The sequence below is a fragment of the Pseudophryne corroboree genome, chromosome 4 (genome assembly GCF_028390025.1).
Source record: "Pseudophryne corroboree isolate aPseCor3 chromosome 4, aPseCor3.hap2, whole genome shotgun sequence".
Classification (NCBI taxonomy): domain Eukaryota; kingdom Metazoa; phylum Chordata; class Amphibia; order Anura; family Myobatrachidae; genus Pseudophryne; species Pseudophryne corroboree.
Window position 1 is genome coordinate 451,764,216 of NC_086447.1, and position 19,285 is coordinate 451,783,500.

Sequence of the window (19,285 nt, forward strand, 5' to 3'; positions counted from 1 at the left end):
ATTGGACCAACTTTAGGATAGCCTGTTGCAGCATAACACGCGTATCCTCCAAAGCTGTTAAGCTTGATTTGAAAAATCGGTGGGGAGGAGCACCGTCAAACTCCAGCTTGTAGCCCTGAGAAATGAGGTCCTGTACCCAGGTATCCTGGCAAATGCGGCTGAAGTAACAAAGTCGAGCTCCCACCACGAGATCCCCTTTGGGTCGGTGGGCACAGTCATGCTGAGGCCTTACTGGAAGCTGAACTGGTGCTTTGTTCCTGGGAACCCGCAGCTGCTGGCTTTTTTGCCTTACTTCTGGTGCCTCGTGCAGCGTTTGAGGCTCCTCTGGTTCAGGATCGAAACATAGCAGTCCGAAAGGACTAAGTAGATGGCCCCGGGTAGGAATGCCTAACCGGTGGGACCCCAGAGGGGAGAAACATGGAATTCCCCGCAGTAGCTTTGGAAATCCACAAAACCAACAAAACCTCGAATAGCCACTCCCCTGAGAAAGGGAGAGATACCACACTATGCTTGGAATCGGCGTTCGCTATCCACTGGCGCAGCCATAAAGCTCTGCGCGCTGACACTGCCATATCAGTAGTACTCACATTAAATAGAGTCGCACAGGACGTGTACAGTATCCTGAATGTGTTTGATCAGAGTAACCATACTCACCAGAGACATATCCCCCGCGAGGCCCTCTTGAAATAGCCTGACCAGGTGTGATTGACATGTGTCAACCAGCAACCCGCTATCACAGGTATTTGTGATATACCAGCTGCTGTGGAATAGACTTCAGTGTAGTCTTCTAGTTTTCTATCCCCAGGGCCCTTAAGTCGAAGAGCCAGGGACCGGTAACACCACCTCTTTAGACAGAAGTGAGACAGAGACGCGTCAACAACCGGGGGATCTTCCCAGATTTTCCTGCCTTCAGGAGAAAATGGGAAAGTGTTAAGAAGCGTCTGGCCACGTGGAATTTTTTTTATCAGGATCATATTATCTAATTCCTTAGAATCAGAGAAAGTGACGCTAACCTTTTTCTGTAAGGAGAAAAACGACTGCTTTACTGAATCGTCTTCTACCGGGAGTTTTAACACATCCCTGACAGCAATTATGAGGGTCGCAAGCCCATGTGCAGGAGATGAATCTTCAATAATAGGGTCGATCTCCTCCCCCTCCTTCTGTCCCTCTTCATCAGTTACTGAGAGTAAGCAGGCAGCCCATGTGTATGTGGGCCTGAGCTAGGGAGAAGGGTCTCTCCTCTGCCTATTGCAGCCAGGTCTGCTTTACAGCCCGCTGCATTCGCTGTGTCTTATGACTATTTGCAGAGAACTGAGAGAACATGTCCGCCATCCAGGGAGTTTAACCAGGATGGCTGCTGCACCTCCGCCCCCCCAAAATCTGCATGTGCATAAATGGTGTTTACCATATTCACAGGGGAGACACTCTCACTCACAACACACAGACACTGTACAAGCAAACCTGCCATTGATTGGTTTGTGAGTAGGAGACCCAGAGAAAATGACCAGCACACCAAGCCTGGCAGACTCAGGGAGACAGCAGGATGTATCTTTATATTGTGACTCAGTGGAACGCCTGTGTTTCTTCCTTATGAGGACTCTTAATAGCTGCTCTACCCCTTTCTAACACCCCTATATGTATCTGGAGTGTTGGAGGAGCTGTGTGCCTGCTGCTGCTTGAAGCAGAGGAAGGCGCCAAGAAGCCACTGGTCCCGCTCTGAGGTAGCTCCGCCCCCTGCAATGGCACCAGAGCTATACACTTATTTATACTGGCAAATGTCTCCTTTTGGCGTAAAACATAATATAAATACCTGTTTTCACAACCGCGTGCAAGTGTACACAGGGGGCTATAGCAGGTCTCCCCCAGGAAGGTCCTGTATGCCGCCCCTGCGTTTTTGTCGCACCAAGAATCGGGGACCCCCCTAGCGGGGCCCCCGGTTTGTACTCACCACTGTCGTCACCTTCAGGTAATGTTAGGGGTGTGCGGCGTGCTGCAACTGCGTTCGCTAAGGCGCAATGCCCTGCAGTACCAACAACCTCTCAGGACGGTGGTCCTGCAGCGGGGGAAGGCTCTGACGCCTTAAGAGACTGGTAGATTTAAAAAGAAACTGAAGAAAACTCTCTGGAGCTTACAGAGTGTGCATCCTCTCCTGAGGGCACTTTTTTCTAAACTGCCTGTGGGAGGGGGCATAGAGCGGAGGAGCCAGCACACCCAGTGAAGAAATTTTAAGTGCACCAGCTTCTTTGGACCCCATCTATACCCCCTCGTACTAGATTCCCTCAATATCCCTTATGGATGCTAGGGAAATACCAGTTGTCAGGAACATTGGCACCTTTCCGATTACCACTCACTTAATAAGGCCTACATGACATTAGAGCCGTCTTAACAGCAGTGTAGGCCCCTGGGCACAGCGATGCACTGGGCTCCCTACCCACCTATCAGCAGTAGGGGTGGGGGGTGCTATCAGTAGCAGCTCTGATGTAGGGGGTGATCTAGCTTTCGCTCAGCATGTAGGACCTGGAGAAATAATTTCTGCTAATTACTCCTTTACTGCACAAATAGGACGGGAAGGAGAACACTAAACTGTAGAAGGGGACATTGCGCTGAATGAAGGGGCCCTGGTACATGACTTCCAGGGTGGTAGGGGGTGTTTAATACACAGGGGATGGGTGGATAGTGGAGTGGGCTTAATATTCATCATTTTCCGGGGGTCAGGGCAGCTTGCTTTACTACAGATATCTCCAGTTCCTGGAAATAGATTTCTTAGCTTTAATGGGATAAAACAAACTAGAGAGTTCCACCTTTCAGGAGGTACAGGGGACTTGGGGATCAGAGTGCAGGAGCCAGAGCAATCCACCAACAAAAATATAAAACTGCATATTAGGCCTGTGGATCTGGAGCAGGGACCAGCTGCTTGAAGGCTGATATCTCTGGTGCTGGGCATAGTAGAGACAAGCTGCCAGTGTCCACTGAAAGGGGAGAGTCACAGCTTTTGGAGTATACCCTCAGAAAACTCTAAGTCAGACAGAACCCGAGATATCTGGCTGGTAAGAACAATTAACAGGCTTGGATGGGGTCCACTGCTTTGAAGTAGGATATCGCCGGTTCCCCAGGGCCGATTTTCAAAAATCTGGTACCCCTGGAAAGAGGGGACCCTCAGCTATCAGCCTAGGGCCCTTTTACTCCTGGGGCCCTTGGGCAAGAGCCCATTGAACCCATACGAAAAGACATCCCTGCATGACATCCTGTGTAACCTGGATTCCTTCTCTGATGAAGGCAGCATTATGGGAAGTGCAATACTGCTTCGGACAATTAAATGATTGTAAGCACAACACAGCAACAACTCTAAACCATTTCTTGCTGAAGCCAAAAAGACAGCAACGTCCAAAAACAGCAAAAGTAGATAAGCTAAACTAGAGCCAATGGTCTAGAAGAGCAAAATGAAAAGCTATTCTTCACTAGATTCTTAGCAACCAAATAAATCGCAGACAAGTGAGCAATACTGGAAAATTAATTCTTCAGGATGACACCATTTGCAGGACAGTCATTTATTCTCTGCTAGGTATATCTACTTAGTAGGATGCCTTACGGAGAGGCCATAAACACCACATCAAGAAGCTTTTGACTGAACAAATAAGTACTTGGACCACCAATATTTTTGCCTTAAGTTGCATACACACGGTGAGATTTATCCTTGCGATTTTGACTATATATTCAAAATCGCAAGGAAAGTTAGTGCAAAATCGCAAGGTGTTAGCTAGCTTGCGATACGAATGAGATCTCGATGCGCGGTCCCGCAGGGTCGTATCGCAAGGCTAGATAGACTGCAGGCAAGTCAATTTTGACTATCTAGTACTAAAGTATAGTCAAAATTGTCACTTAGTCAAAATTGCACAGTCAAAATCGAAGAGACAAAATCTCACCGTGTGCATGCACCTTTAGCTAAGGGGTAAGATCCAGAGACCAAGTGTGCAGACCTGGGAAATAGATGGTCTCTCTAATGTCACATACAGTATAGAGAGAGACTAAAAACAAAAAACTAAAATAGGAAAAAAAATATCCACAACAAAAATCAAAACAAAAACTCAGCCTGTGGACACTTGTACACCTACACCCGGCCTATCTGCCTGGGTTTAGCTAGCAGAGGACATTTTCTAGTCTTAAAAACAGCCTAGGCTCCTTTTTATGGAGTTTAATCCAAGAGAGCAATACCCTTGTCCCCCAGATAACATAAGACAAAAACGGGAAATATAGCCACCATTCAGAATTTTACATACCTCATCAATCTGCTCATGGATTTTGTCTTTGTGCCCATCCTCAACTTGTTCCTCTTTAGTATCATCTCTAAGGTCTTGCTTCTTTTCGTCACCCTGGTTTCCAGCATCTTGGTTGTCATCCTTGGCAACCAGCTCAGATTCACCCTAAAATAGATGAGCAAGAGTTTAACCCAAAAGCAGATTGTGCAAGAACCCTTAATTTCTTGAGATGATTTATGGCATTAGGAAAAGGCATTTCTGTATAAAGATCATTATTTAGCATTATACACTATTTAGGAAACCCAAACAAAAAAAAACTAACAAAAAAAAAACTAAAAACCCCCCAGATGTAATTAGACTTTAGGTACAAAGTCCTAAATTTTAATTAAATAAAAAAAAGTTTTCTTAGTGAAGTTATTTTCCCTGAGGCTGTAGGGAGACTGCTTATATTTCCCATCTGGCAAATAGGTGCCTGGAAAACAAGAAATTACTCCTCCATATATCCCAGTAGCAATGAGTCAAGAAAAGGAGCAGAATAAGAGACACATCTCTGCCTGGCTGTATGTACAAAAACCAAATTTTCTCCATCAGCAACATGGGGACACAGACAACCAGGTGTCCCAAAACCATCTTCACTAGGAGGGAAGAACAGCTACCTGGAGAACTTTCCTACTAAAAGCAGTGGCAAGGTACACAGTGTGGTCACTATGCAAACAAGGTCTGGGATCCGGTCTCTAGGTCGACACTATCTAGGTCGACCACTATTGGTCGACAGTAACTAGGTTGACAGGTCAAAAGGTCGACATGAGTTTTTCACAATTTTCTTTAAAAACAACAACTTTTTCATTCTTAACGATCCACGTGGACTACAATTGGTAACTGTAACCTGTGCCGAGCGCAGCAGTAGCGGAGCGAGGCACCTTGCCCGAGGGGACATAGTGCACTAATTGGGGTTCCCGGTCACTCTACGAAGAAAACGACACAAAACCCCCTCATGTCGACCGTTTGACCTGTCGACCAATAGTGGTCGACCTAGTTACTATCTACCTTCCATACCACACCCACCAGGTCTACCAAGACCCTATAACATACTTGTCCATGAATGAAAGGCCACCCTGGTCAAGCATGCTGTCAGGTCAGAGAGAATTGTGACACCTGCCATGGAACAGCTCTGCTGTTGCTTTTTTGAATCAGCACACGAGAAGAACTGCATCCCTTAATATAGCAATTAAAAGGACAAAGAGGGCATCTGAGCATCAGAACAAAAATCGATATTGCACAGTGATGTCATGCTGCGGCTGGCCCAGACATGCAGCATCTGCCTATATTGTCAGATTGAGCTGCATGTACAATAGACAGAGGGGGTCCCGGGAGTGCGCATCGGCCGTCGTCAGTAGCATACACACTGGGCAATGTTGTAAATGATTCACTCAGGAGGGTAAAAATGAGTGATATCGCTTACAAAATCACCTAGTGTGTACGGTCCACTGGCTTACTACAGGTCTCAGGTTCACAACTCCTCCCTCATGACGCTGGGCTGCCATTTTAATAACATTGCTGCTCCAGCTTGGTCACCGAGAGGGAGACTCGGGCTCTTCTCCCTTGTACCTTGTAGCCTGGTCTTTAGCTTTCCCAGCCAGGACAGTTGAGTATTATTGCCCACATTTATTGTGCATTGAGAGTTTGTATCTTGGTCCTAGTTGCCACTCACTATATAGGAAAAGCCTGTACTTATGCAATAGCAAACATTAATAGTGTGTAACACTCATTGATATTTTTCAGTTTTAGCTGAAGCACTTCATAGATTTGAAGTCGGCTTTACTCTCTTGCACTCTAGCCTTAAGTCACTGTTTTTCTATCAGTGTTTGACTTTTATACTCATAAACATGCCTCCCCAAGTCAGAGCTGACAAGGTGGTCACTGCACCAGTGCCTGGTACATGCAGAGTCTGGGTCAACATTCTCTCCCCACAGGATCCTGACAACGACGGCCTGTGTACCCGTTGCTTTACAGCTCCTAAGAGGCAGTCGCCTTCATCGCAGGTCCCACAGGAACTAGCCTGGGCAGCCACGTTGACACAGGTAGTTTTACAGTTGGTAGACCGCCTGTCTACTCCAACTTCTGCGTTGCTTGCTACGGCCCCTTGTTCACCTTTAGTTAGTGCAGGGCTATCGCAGCCTGCCCAAGCTTACATGACTGAGTGACCATGGGTGCAATTCTTTGCGCAGTCAGTGCAGGGCTTAGCAGCTATCTCAACCTCTGTCAGAGAATGACAGGTCCAAAACACTAATTCTACATTTTATTACATAAATTTAACCTAAATAAATTGGGGTCCTACCTGTCCTTTTTGGGGTCTCATCGGCCATACCGTCAGCCGCTCACCTCCCCCCGCAGCACATACACAGACACTGGCGCTCACCCCCCGCAGCACATACAGTCACGCACTCCCCTCCTCCGCAGCACATACACAGTCACCCGCTAACACCCCCGCAGCACATACAGTCACTGGCACCCCCCCCCTCCTCCAAACACAGCCACCTGCTCACCTCCCCTCCCTGCAGCAGATACACAGTCACTCGCATACCTGCCGCCTGCATTACATACACACTTACCCACTCCCCCCCACCCCACCTCCCCTACCCGCAGCACATACACAGGCACCAGCTCTCCCCTTCCATCCACCGCAGGACATACATGTGACTACACCTTCCCGGAGCACGGCCCTCTTCCCGTTCTGCCAGGGAGCTGCACCACCATGCCCATACCCCATGAAGCTGCTGACCAGGAGAGGCGCAAAGAGGACTGGTAAGACTCCAGTGTAGCGTGTCCCTGGTGACCCACCCAGTTTAGAAAAGTGAGTCCCCGGACATCAAAACTAAAATACATGCTACAGCGCGTTTTTGCAGTCACTGAATGGTTGTCAGTTAGAGAACCAATTGTTACAGTTCAAAAGGTACAAATATTCTGTTCCTGTGTACCCAACTGAATAACAAAATACACACACAAATGTGTCCTCATACATCCTGGGGTAAATTTACTAAAGCTTCTAAAACAGAGAATTGGTGATGTTGCACACAACAATCAGATGTTATCTATCATTTTCTAAAAGGCAATAGAGAAATGATAGACAGCATCTGATTGGTTGCTAAGGTCAACATCACAAATTCTCTTTTTTGGAAGCTTTAGTAAATGTACATGTCAGTCTCAATACGCGATGCAGCGTGAGGATGCCTGGCGCGAGTGAACTACCAGGTCCCGTGCAACTCACTTTGCTATATGACAGTTGTTTATTGTGTGTGACCGAGCCTGTATATGGAGCAAGACTGAGCTTACATTGGAAAAAAGCGGAGGATACTACATTGTAGTGTACAAATTCAGAGACTCACAGATTTATAAGTGTCATCAATCAGCACAATCTCCTGATGCGTCCTAGGAGCATTGCGTTGCAAATAAGACGCAGTTTTAGGAAAAAACCCCTCCCAAAAAGATGCGATGCTAGAAGATTCTCACTCAACCTGGCGTGCCAAGAGGGGCTGATTGGCGTGACCGCAGCATAAATGTAGGAGGACACATCTGTTAACACACATGTACAATTTTTGTATAAGCTTACCATGTCCATTCCCATGCCAGTCTCTTCTGGTTTATCAGTGTCTCCATCATCATCATCCTCATCATCCTCATCATCATCATCTCCCCACAGTCTTTCATCAAGTTTGTCTGCTTCAGCATCACCAAGATCTCCCATCTGTTTATCCAGATCCTCATTCTCACTGGTTGATTCATTGTCTTCCTCTTCTGTATAACAATTAATGTGTTAAATATTTTCAAGTTACTTTACACAGCGGTAATAAATTAGTCTGTTAATGTATTGGTGATTGAATTAAACTGATATATTGAATGCTGGTATAGTACACTGAAAGTAAAAAGGCCAAGGCAATAATAGAAAATGCACAATTGGGAAAGGTTAAAGCCACAGTGAAATTAAGTTAGAACATCAACATACTGTAGAAAACATACCATATCCAGCATCTGTGTCCCCACTACTATACATCAGAATGAGAAAAATAAGATTTTAAACCTACCGGTAAATCTTTTTCTCCTAGTCCGTAGAGGATGCTGGGTACTCCGTAAGGACCATGGGGATAGACGGGCTCCGCAGGAATCATGGGCACTAAAAAGAACTTTAGATATGGGTGTGCACTGGATCCTCCCACTATGCCCCTCCTCCAGACCTCAGTTAGAAAACTGTTCCCAGAGGAGACAGACAGTACGAGGTAAGGATTTTGTTAATCTAAGAGCAAGATTCATACCAGCCCACACCATCCACACCGTATAACATGGATATACGAACCAGTTAACAGTATGAAACAAAACAGCATCAGCCCGAGACTGATCGAAACTGTAACATAACCCTTATGTAAGCAATAACTATATACAAGTCTTGCAGAAATCTGTCCGCACTAGGACGGGCGCCCAGCATCCTCTACAGACTAGGAGAAAAAGATTTACCGGTAGGTTTAAAATCTTATTTTCTCTTACATCCTAGAGGATGCTGGGGACTCCGTAAGGACCATGGGGATTATACCAAAGCTCCAAAACGGGCGGGAGAGTGCGGATGACTCTGCAGCACCGATTGAGCAAACATGAGGTCCTCATCAGCCAGGGTATCAAACTTGTAAAACTTTGCAAAGGTGTATGAACCCGACCAAGTCGCCGCTCGGCAAAGCTGCAATGCCTAGACACCTCGGCAGCCGCCCAAGAAGAGCCCACCTTCCTAGTGGAATGGGCCTTTACCGAATTTGGCAACGGCAATCCAGCCGTAGAATGAGCCTGCTGAATCGTGTTACAGATCCAGCGAGCAATAGTCTGTTTAGAAGCAGGAGCGCCAACCTTGTTGGCTGCATACAGGACAAACAGTGCCTCTGTTTTCTTAACCCGAGCCGTTCTGGCCACATAAATTTTCAATGCCCTGACCACATGAAGGGACTTGGAATCCTCCAAGTCCTGCGTAGCCACAGGCACCACAATAGGTTGGTTCATATGAAAAGAGGAAACCACCTTAGGCAAAAATTGAGGACGAGTCCGCAACTCAGCTCTATCCACATGGAAGATCAGATAGGGGCTTTTGTGAGACAAAGCCGCTAACTCAGATACTTCTCCTAGCAGATGCCAAGGCCAACAACATGACCACCTTCCAAGTGAGATACTTTAATTCCACCGTTTGAAGCGGCTCAAACCAGTGAGACTTAAGGAACCTTAACACCACGTTAAGGTCCCATGGTGCCACTGGAGGCACAAAAGGAGGCTGGATATGCAGCACTCCCTTCACAAAAATCTGTACTTCTGGGAGAGAAGCCAATTCCTTCTGAAAGAAAATGGATAGGGCCAAAATCTGAACTTTAATGGAGCCTAACTTTAGGCCCAAATTCACTCCAGTCTGGAGGAAATGAAGAAAACAACCCAGATGGAATTCTTCCGGAGGAGCATTCTTGGACTCGCAGCAAGACACATACTTTCCTCCAAATACGGTGATAATGTTTCGCCGTCACCTCCTTCCTAGCCTTTATCAGAGTAGGAATGACTTCATCCGGAATGCCCTTTTCAGCTAGGATCCGGCGTTCAACCGCCAAGCGGTCAAACGCAGCCGCGGTAAGTCTTGGAAGAGGCCACGGATCTTCTGTGAGCATTTCCTGCAGATCCGGATACCAGGCCCTTCGAGGCCAATCTGGAACAATGACAATTGTCTGTACTCCTCTTCATCTTATGATTCTCAATATCTTTGAGATGAGAGGAAGAGGAGGGAACACATAGACCGACTGGAACACCCACGGTGTGACCAGGCGTCCACTGCTATCGCCTGAGGGTCCCTTGATCTGGCGCAATACCTCGGAAGTTTCTTGTTGAGGCGTGACGCCATCATGTCTATTTGAGGCAGCCCCCACTGACTTGTAATCTCTGCAAATGCTTCCAGATGAAGTCCCCACTCTCCGGGATGTAGATCGTGTCTGCTGAGGAAGTCTGCTTCCCAGTTGTCCACTCCCGGAATGAAGACTGCTGTCAGACTGCTTACATGATTTTCCGCCCAGCGAAGAATCCTGGTGGCTTCTGTCATTGCCACTCTGCTCTTTGTTTAGCCTTGGCGGTTTACATGAGCCACTGTCTGACTGAATCAGAACCGGTAGGTCGCGAAGCAAATTCTCCGCTTGACGAAGGCCGTTGTATATGGCCCTTAATTCCAGTACGTTGATGTGTAGAAAAGCCTCCTGGCTTGACCACAGACCTTGGAAGTTTCTTCCCAGTGTGACTGCACCCCATCCTCGGAGGCTCGCGTCCGTGGTTACCAGAACCCAGTCCTGAATGCCGAACCTGTGACCCTCTAGAAGGTGAGCACTCTGCAGCCACCACAGGAGAGATACCCTGGCCCTTGGGGACAGGCTGATCATCTGATGTATATGTAGATGTGACCCGGACCACTTGTCCAGAAGGTCCCACCGAAAGGTCCTCGCATGGAACCTGCCGAATGGAATGGCCTCGTAAGACGCCACCATCTTTCCCAGAACTCGAGTGCATTGATGCACCGACACCCTTTTCGGCTTCAATAGGTCCCTGACCAAGTTCTGGAGTTCCTGGGCCTTTTCCATCGGGAGAAAAACCCTTTTATGTTCTGTATCCAGAATCATGCCTAAGAAAGGCAATCGGTTCGTTGGAACCAACTGTGACTTTGGTAGATTGAGAATTCAGCCGTGCTGCTGCAACACCCTCAGGGAGAGTGATACGCTGTTCAGCAACTGCTCTCTTGATCTCGCTTTTATTAGGAGATTGTCCAAGTACGGGATAATTGTGACTCCCTGCCTGCGCAGGAGCACCATCATTACCTTGGTGAAAACCCTCGGGGCCGTGGAAAGCCCAAACAGCAACGTCTGAAATTGGTAATGACAATCCTGTACCGCAAATCTCAGGCTGGCGATGACCGCTCTGAGAGATTCCATCTTGAACTTGAACCTTTTTAAGTATAGGTTTAAGGATTTTAAATTCAGAATGGGTCTGACCGAACCGTCCGGTTTCGGAACCACAAACAGGGTTGAGTAATACCCCATCCCCTGCTGAAGCAGGGGAACTTTGACCACCACTTGTTGAAGACACAATTTTTGAATCGCATTTAAAACTACCTCCCTCTCTGGGGAAGAAGCCGGTAGGGCCGATTTGAAAAACCGGCGAGGAGGCACCTCTTCGAATTCCAGCCTGTAACCCTGGGAAACAATGTCTATTGCCCAGGGATCCACCTGTGATTGAACCCAGACATTGCTGAAAAGTCGAAGACGTGCCCCCACTGGGGCGGACTCCCTCAGCGGAGCCCCAGCGTCATGCGGTGGATTTTGTAGAAGCCGGGGAGGACTTCTGCTCCTGGGAACTAGCTGTAGTTGGCAGCTTTTTCCCCTTGCCCTTACCTCTGGCAAGAAAGGAAGATCCCCGTACTCTCTTGGATTTATGCGACCGAAAGGACTGCATCTGATAATGTGGCGCTTTCTTAGGCTGTGAGGAAACATAAGGCAAAAAAGTTGATTTACCTGCAGTAGCTGTGGAAACCAGGTCCGTGAGACCTTCCCCAAACAATTCCTCACCCTTGTAAGGCAAAACCTCCATATGCCTCTTCGAGGACATTGTCGGGTCCATAGGGCTCGCCTAGCAGAAATCGCCATATCTTTTTGGATAAGCGTGTCAACGCTTTGTCCACCCTTGGGGAGGATTCCCACCGTATCCTATCCTTAGCCGGGGAAAGTATACGCCATAAGAATCCTTTTGGGAATCTGCAGTTTCTTGTCTGGAGTTTCCCAAGCCCTTTCAAACAACTCATTTAGCTCATGTGAAGGGGAAAAAGTAACCTCAGGTTTCTTTTCCTTATACATGCGCACCCTCGTATCTGGGACCGAGGGGTCATCTGTGATATGCAACACATCTTTTATTGCAATGATCATATAATAAATACTTTTAGCCAATTTTGGCTGCAACTTCGCATCATCGTAGACGACACTGGAGTCAGAATCTCTGTCGGTATCAGTGTCTGCTACTTGGGACAGTGGGCGCTTTTGAGACCCAGAAGGTCCCTGCGACATAGTGAAAGGCAGGGCTTGACTCCCTGTACATTCCCTGGACTCTGCTTTGTCCAACCTTTTGTGTAATAAATTCACATTTGCATTTAAAACATTCCACATATCCAACCAGTCAGGTGTCGGCGTTGCCGACGGAGACACCACACTCATTTGCTCCACCTTCTCCCTAGAAGAGCCTTCCGCTTCAGATATGCCGACACACACGTACCGACACCCCACACACTCAGGGAAATCTCTAATCTGGAGACAGTTCCCCAACAAGGCCCTTTGGAGAGACAGAGAGAGAGTATGCCAGCACACACCCAGCACCCTGGAAAAAATTCCCAGATAAATATAGCGCTATTATTATATATATTCACTACGCCAAATTATGTGCCCCCCCCCCCCTTCTTTAAAACCCTCTGTCACCGTGTTCAGCAGGGGAGAGTCCGGGGAGCCAGCTTCTCAGCGGTGTGCTGTGGAGAAAATGGCGCTGGTGAGTGCTGAGGGATCAAGCTCCGCCCCCTCAGCGGCGGGCTTCGATCCCGCTCGATTTCTTTAAAAACTGGCGGGGGTTTCCTATATACAGCCCGCAGAGCCTATATATATATATATATATATATATATATATATATATATATATATATATATATATATATACATACATATACACTTTGGCCAGTCCTAGAAGTTTAAAATTGCTGCCCAGGGCGCCCCCCCTGCGCCCTGCACCCATCAGTGCCTGCTTGTGTGTGTTGTGTGTGGGAGCAATGGCGCGCAGCGTTACCTCTGAGAAGATCTGAAGTCTTCTGCCGCCTCTGAAGTCTTCTATCTTCTCATACTCACCCGGCTTCTATCTTCCGGCTCTGTGAGGAGGATGGCGGTGCGGCTCCGGGACGAACTGCGAGGGGAGACCTGCGTTCCGACTCCCTCTGGAGCTAATGTCCAGTAGCCTAAGAAGCAGAGCCTAGCATTTAAGTAGGTCTGCTTCTCTCTCCTCAGTCCCACGATGCAGGGAGCCTGTTGACAGCAGTGCTCCCTGAAAATAAAAAACCTAACAAAATTCTTTCTTTCAGAGAAACTCAGGAGAGCTCCCTGTAATGCACCCAGTCTCCTATGGGCACAGTATCAAACTGAGGTCTGGAGGAGGGGCATAGAGGGAGGAGCCAGTGCACACCCATATCTAAAGATCTTTTTAGTGCCCATGTCTCCTGCGGAGCCCGTCTATCCCCATGGTCCTTACGGAGTCCCCAGCATCCTCTAGGACGTAAGAGAAACACAATTTTATGAACATGCCCTAAGGAATCATAGAAATGATCGTACTGGTTTGTGTATTCTGCGCAGCAGCATAAAAAAATAAAAAGTGTTTTTTTTATACATACATATATATATATATATATATATATATACACATAAATAACAAAAAAAAAAATATATATATATATATATATATATATATATATATACACATACATATATATATATATATATATATATATATATATATATATATACATATATATATATATATACATATATATATATATATACATACACACAGGTTAAGTATCCTTTATCCAAAATGCTTGGGACCAGAGGTATTTTGGATATCGGATTTTTCCGTATTTTGGAATAATTGCATACCATGATGAGATATCATGGTGATGGGACCTAAGTCTAAACACAGAATGCATTTATGTTTCATATACACCTTATACACACAGCCTGAAGGTAATTTTAGCCAATATTTTTAATATCTTTGTGCATTAAACAAAGTGTGTGTACATTCACACAATTCATTTATGTTTGATATACACCTTATACACACAGCCTGAAGGTCATTTAATACAATATTTTTAATAACTTTGTGTATTAAACAAAGTTTATGTATATTGAGCCATCAGAAAACAAAGGTTTCACTATTTCGGTCTCACTCAAAAAATTCCGTATTTCGGAATATTTGGATATGGGATACTCAACCTGTATATATATATATATATATATATATATACGTACACACACATACGGTACATACAGCCTGGCACTCTGCTTCAGGGAATAAAGTGATGGAAGCAATGGGATAAATGAATGCTGCAGCACTCTGAGTCGTTTAAACATCAAAGATGTACTGAAAAAGTCATAATGTGATTTTTCCAATACACCTTTGATGTTTAAAAGACTCAGAATGCTGCAGCATTAATTCATTCTATATATATATATATATATATATATATATAATACTCACTATGGAGTAGAGGGGTCACTGAGGTCCAGAGGCATGCAGCAGAGCTGCGCAGTGTGAGTATCACTCACAGTCCACCTGCTTTAGAGTCCTCTTTACTTTAAAATTATGGCGGGCAGGAGGGCTGACTGGTTGGCAGGCAGGCACATTGGAGGGCGGATGTGGCAGAAGGAGCGGCCATGGCTGGTAAGGGGCTGTGCAGCGTGACCTCGCTGACGTCACGCCGCACACAGCAGGGCAGCGTCTGAGGCTGAGCCGAGCTCTAGTGCTCAGCAGCGCTGCCCGGTCAAGAATCAATAGTGCGCATGTGCACGTGAATCCCGGGATTGAAGGCTCCAATCCCGGCATTTTTGGCCCCAAATCCCGGGATTGGCCACCCTCGGGACATGTACTAAGCAGTGATAAAAGTGGAGAAGTGAGCCAGTGGAGAAGCTGCCCATGGCAACCAATCAGCAGTGACGAAACTTTTATCATTTGCATTTTATAAACATATATAGAGCAGCTGATTGGTTGCCATGGGCAACTTCTCCACTGGCTCACTTCTGCACACTTTGCACTGCTTAGTACATGTCCCCCTGAACTTTGTAAATGCCCCTTATAATGGTTGAATATTCTGCAGCCTCAGCATAGATGACCAGAACATTAACATCTCACTAATGCAACCTTTAGCCTTCCCATCATAAAAATACATTCAGAAATTGGTATATTACCTGGCTTTTCACCATCATGCATTTTCCCATCAAAATCCTCAGACATTTCAATGGCATTATCTTCCTCCTTCACATCGGGTTTAGAGTCAGGATCTTCCTTCTCTTTCTCCTGACCTTTTTTCAATGTGTCTTCAATCTAGCAAATTCCAAAGAGATTTAGGGCAGCTTATACCAGATGCATGAGTAGTGCAATCTTTAAAACAGACAAATGCAAGGCATAGACATAACATGGTACAGAATTGTCTTACCTGATCTTCATTTTCAATTTTATCGCTCACATCCTTCATGCCTTCTCCTTCCCCTATCCCACCATCTTCATTATCATGAAACTGTACTGCTCCCTCACCTGCGCTTTCCTCAATAAGATCTTTGGGAAGGCAGAATCCCTGTAATATGAGCACAGATCTTCATATCATAACACACTACTACTTCCCACAGACTGGAAGAACCTTTATACACACACGTATTAATTACATTTAGAATAAAACACAGAGCACGGGATAAAAAGTATGCAGGTACACCTCTGTATTTAATACAACATGGAACCAGGCCTTTTCTGAGGAATATGGCCCTTATACCACAGACTGTAAACAAACACAGATAGATGAGCACTGCTACTAGTGGCTAGAGGATAACAGCTTTTATTGCACACTGCCACATAACAGAAGTGCAATGACAAAGAGCACTTTTTAGCATGCAGCCATATTTATTAAAGACTATTCTTGTTTTTAATCTACTCCAATATTCTGAAGCAAAGTAAAGCTAAACTCTGAGACTGCCACAAGATTTTGGAATAGAAAAACCAAGTGTGACCAATTTGCTTCTTTCCATATTCACAATTCTACATTTGAGACAAGATTCCAAACTAGGGTACAACCGTCTTATTTGGAAAATCCAGTCCACAGCACTAAGGATAATAGATTGTTTATTGTTCTATAAGTGTGTCCAAGCAGGGCCATCTTTACAGAATTGTAAGCCTTAGGCATAGCAATGCACTGGGGCCCCTATCCAGGAATCATGGGAATAAATGTAAAAAAACAAAAACTAACAAAAAAACAACAACAACAACAACAACATACCTTACCCCTCCTGCGGTCCCGCGCCGTCTCTCCACACGATTCCATTCAGTGAACTGCTGTCAGCACATGACTCCAGCAATCCACCCATCAGCATGATGCCATCCATTCACTGTATGATTTTAGAGGCAGGCTGGGAGGCAGGTAGAGAATGCTGCCTGGCCGCTCTGATAGCGTGTAATTAACAATAAAGGCAGCATTCTCTACCAGGCTTCAGTAAAAGATCCGGAGACACCAGGCCAGAGGGGCAGATATTGCCCATTCCAGCCTGCCTCTGCTCAAAGGCCCCAACAATTCTTGTACCCTGGGCAGCTGCCCAGTACGCCCATATGTTTAGCTGACCCTCTGTCCAAGCTTTTATTGTTCTATAAGTGTGTCTAAGCTTCTCCAGAACAAAATGCTGTATTATTACACCTGTGAATTTTATCACCTTTGTATCAGTAGCAGTAAATGGAAAGTATTCTAATCCTACAGAAAACAGATTCAATGTTACGTATACATGATATTACATAGTGTGTTTTACAGAATACGCCACCTTTTACTTGTTGTGGTGAAAGAACTCACCTTCTGAGCAAGCTCTGTAAATATGTGGGTCAGGATAGAAAGCAGTTTCCCTGTAGCCCTGTGTGTTGCCAGCGATACAGTGAGGTAAAACAGGAGGAGGTCGGAATAGGCAGACAGCATTGGTAATAGTCTGACAAGTAACCCGCAGCACTGATTGAAAAACTGGAAAACAAGAAACTGGTTAGAAAACACTGGATGACATAATCAGCGTATATAAATACAGGGCTAATCTTGTGTACAGTCAAAATGGTCAGTGACAATTCCAGCTCTACCATCATCTCAACACAGGTCCATGAACAGGCAGTATAGCATATACCTGCGGACTGGCTAGAAGGGGGAGGTCTGTAATCAGAGCTCTCCCTTTTCCAGCAATTAAACACACTTATATTGCTATTATTTTTTTTTTTGAATCTAGTTAGGCCAGCCTCCACCCACTAACCAATAGAAAATAAAAATGACACACAGTGTACTGAACTTCATATAAAGCAACACTCTAACCTCAATAAACCCCTTTGCTGCAGAGGATGGGTGGGTCTCAACCTCCAGAGACACGGTAAGACTGAAGAGGATGAGCCCGACTCGTCCTCCACTGCGAGAGGCAAACCTCCCCAAACTTTCTTTTTCTCATATAGGGTGGGGACCCCATGCAGCCGCCGGGTCACATTGGTAACTACCGTAGGTGTGTACATGCACAACGACATCACTATTGGGGGGAGGATTTAATGACAGCAGGATCCCAGTGGGCACCCCATTTTAACATCCTGTGGCTCACTAGTGGTTATGGTCCTGTGATGAATGGACAATAATACCCTGTGCAACTGAAAAACCGACATTTTTGGTTTATGGGTGAGAGGCCACTAAGTCCCCTAACATGTTCATAATTTTACATGCAAATGTGGGGTCCCCTCTTTCAAATTATTTGGCCCCTTAGCAGCTATTGTTTGGTGATCGCCCAGCGTTATAGATTTTTTTTTCCTTCCATAGATGGGGAAAGGGAACATTGTAACTCATCTCCATACTGTCCCACACACAAAGGAGCACCCTGTCTTGAAAGAGGGGAGTCTCCTCTTTTAAACAATGTATCCCCTTAGTAGTTCTTGATATTTTCCAGACTGGGAGGGGAGAATCTAAATCATCTATCTCCCCTATCTTGTCAAGTAAAAAAAAAAAAAAAAAGAAAAGAAGAAGTTGTTTACAAATAATTTAACAAAAAAAAATTCACAAAAAATACAACTTGGTTTAAACCAAAAAATGTTTTAATGATGCTTTCTAACATTAAACAATCCAAAATCATTAGGCTTTAATACAATTTATTTTAATCTTTCAATAAAACAATGTAACTGCTTATTATTAATTTATCATCAGTTATTTATATAGCGCACACATATTCTGCAGCACTTTACAGAGAATTACTGCCCATTCACATTAGTCCCTGATCCAGTGGAGCTTACAATCTATATTCCCTACCACATGTACATGCAGACACATTCACGCTAGGGTTAATTTTGTTGGGAGCCAATTAACCTACCAGTATATATTTTTGGATTGTGGGAGGAAACCGGATCACCCGGAGGAAACCCACGCAAGTACGGGGAGAATATACAAACTCCACACAGTTAGGGTTGTGGTGGGAATCGAACCCATGACCTCAGTGCTGTGAGGCAGTAATGCTAACCACTACGCCATCCTTACTGCCACCTCTTATATCTGAAATTATGTAGACAGACTAAACATCCTAAAACAAAGTACACTTAAAGATAGATGAAACTGAAAATAAGAATAAGTTAATGTTAAGCATTAGTCCTATTTACTACTTATAATTAAATAAATCTGAATAGTAATACAAAATGGAAAATGCAAAAGCACTTTTCAGGGAAACACACACACACACACACACCCCCGACAACCCCCCCCCCAGACGCATTAAGCATCAGGGCATGTCACTGGAATTAGACATTATGAATAAAAAGACCGTTTTCCAGGTGAGCCACAGAGGATCCACTGAATCCAGGGGTTCAGACGGAGGCTGTTGATGCATCCAGAGAACCCAGGAGAAGTCCCACGGATGTAGGGGAGCACCCCTTGCAGGAAACTATGGACTGCTGAGGAATTGGCAACCTTACGTTGAAACAGAACTGAAAGGCCAGACACATGCACCTTCAAGGAAGTCGCAAATCCAACTCTGACTGAAGTAAAGCCAAAATCTTAAAGACCCGGTATACCAACGGGTCAAAATGACGGGCAGTACACCACTGAAAGTACCTTCGCCACACCCTGTGGTATATACAAGCACAGTCCCAGAATCCATCATGGCTTCAGAAAAAAGGATTTTTACAGTCAAGACAAA

The 19,285-nt window shown here is 45.4% G+C and overlaps 1 protein-coding gene across 1 annotated transcript in view; it reads right to left on the reverse strand.

The window, feature by feature from the left end:
- MDN1 (midasin AAA ATPase 1) overlaps nt 1-19,285 on the reverse strand; it is a 695,825-nt gene that overhangs the window by 50,707 nt on the left and 625,833 nt on the right. Inside the window, exons 83-87 of the mRNA XM_063916985.1 lie at nt 16,939-17,100; nt 15,547-15,684; nt 15,299-15,434; nt 7,867-8,051; nt 4,278-4,421 (exon numbers count right to left, since the gene is read on the reverse strand). Of these exons, the coding sequence (XP_063773055.1) occupies nt 4,278-4,421; nt 7,867-8,051; nt 15,299-15,434; nt 15,547-15,684; nt 16,939-17,100 (765 nt within the window). The remainder of the gene's footprint in view (nt 1-4,277; nt 4,422-7,866; nt 8,052-15,298; nt 15,435-15,546; nt 15,685-16,938; nt 17,101-19,285) is intronic.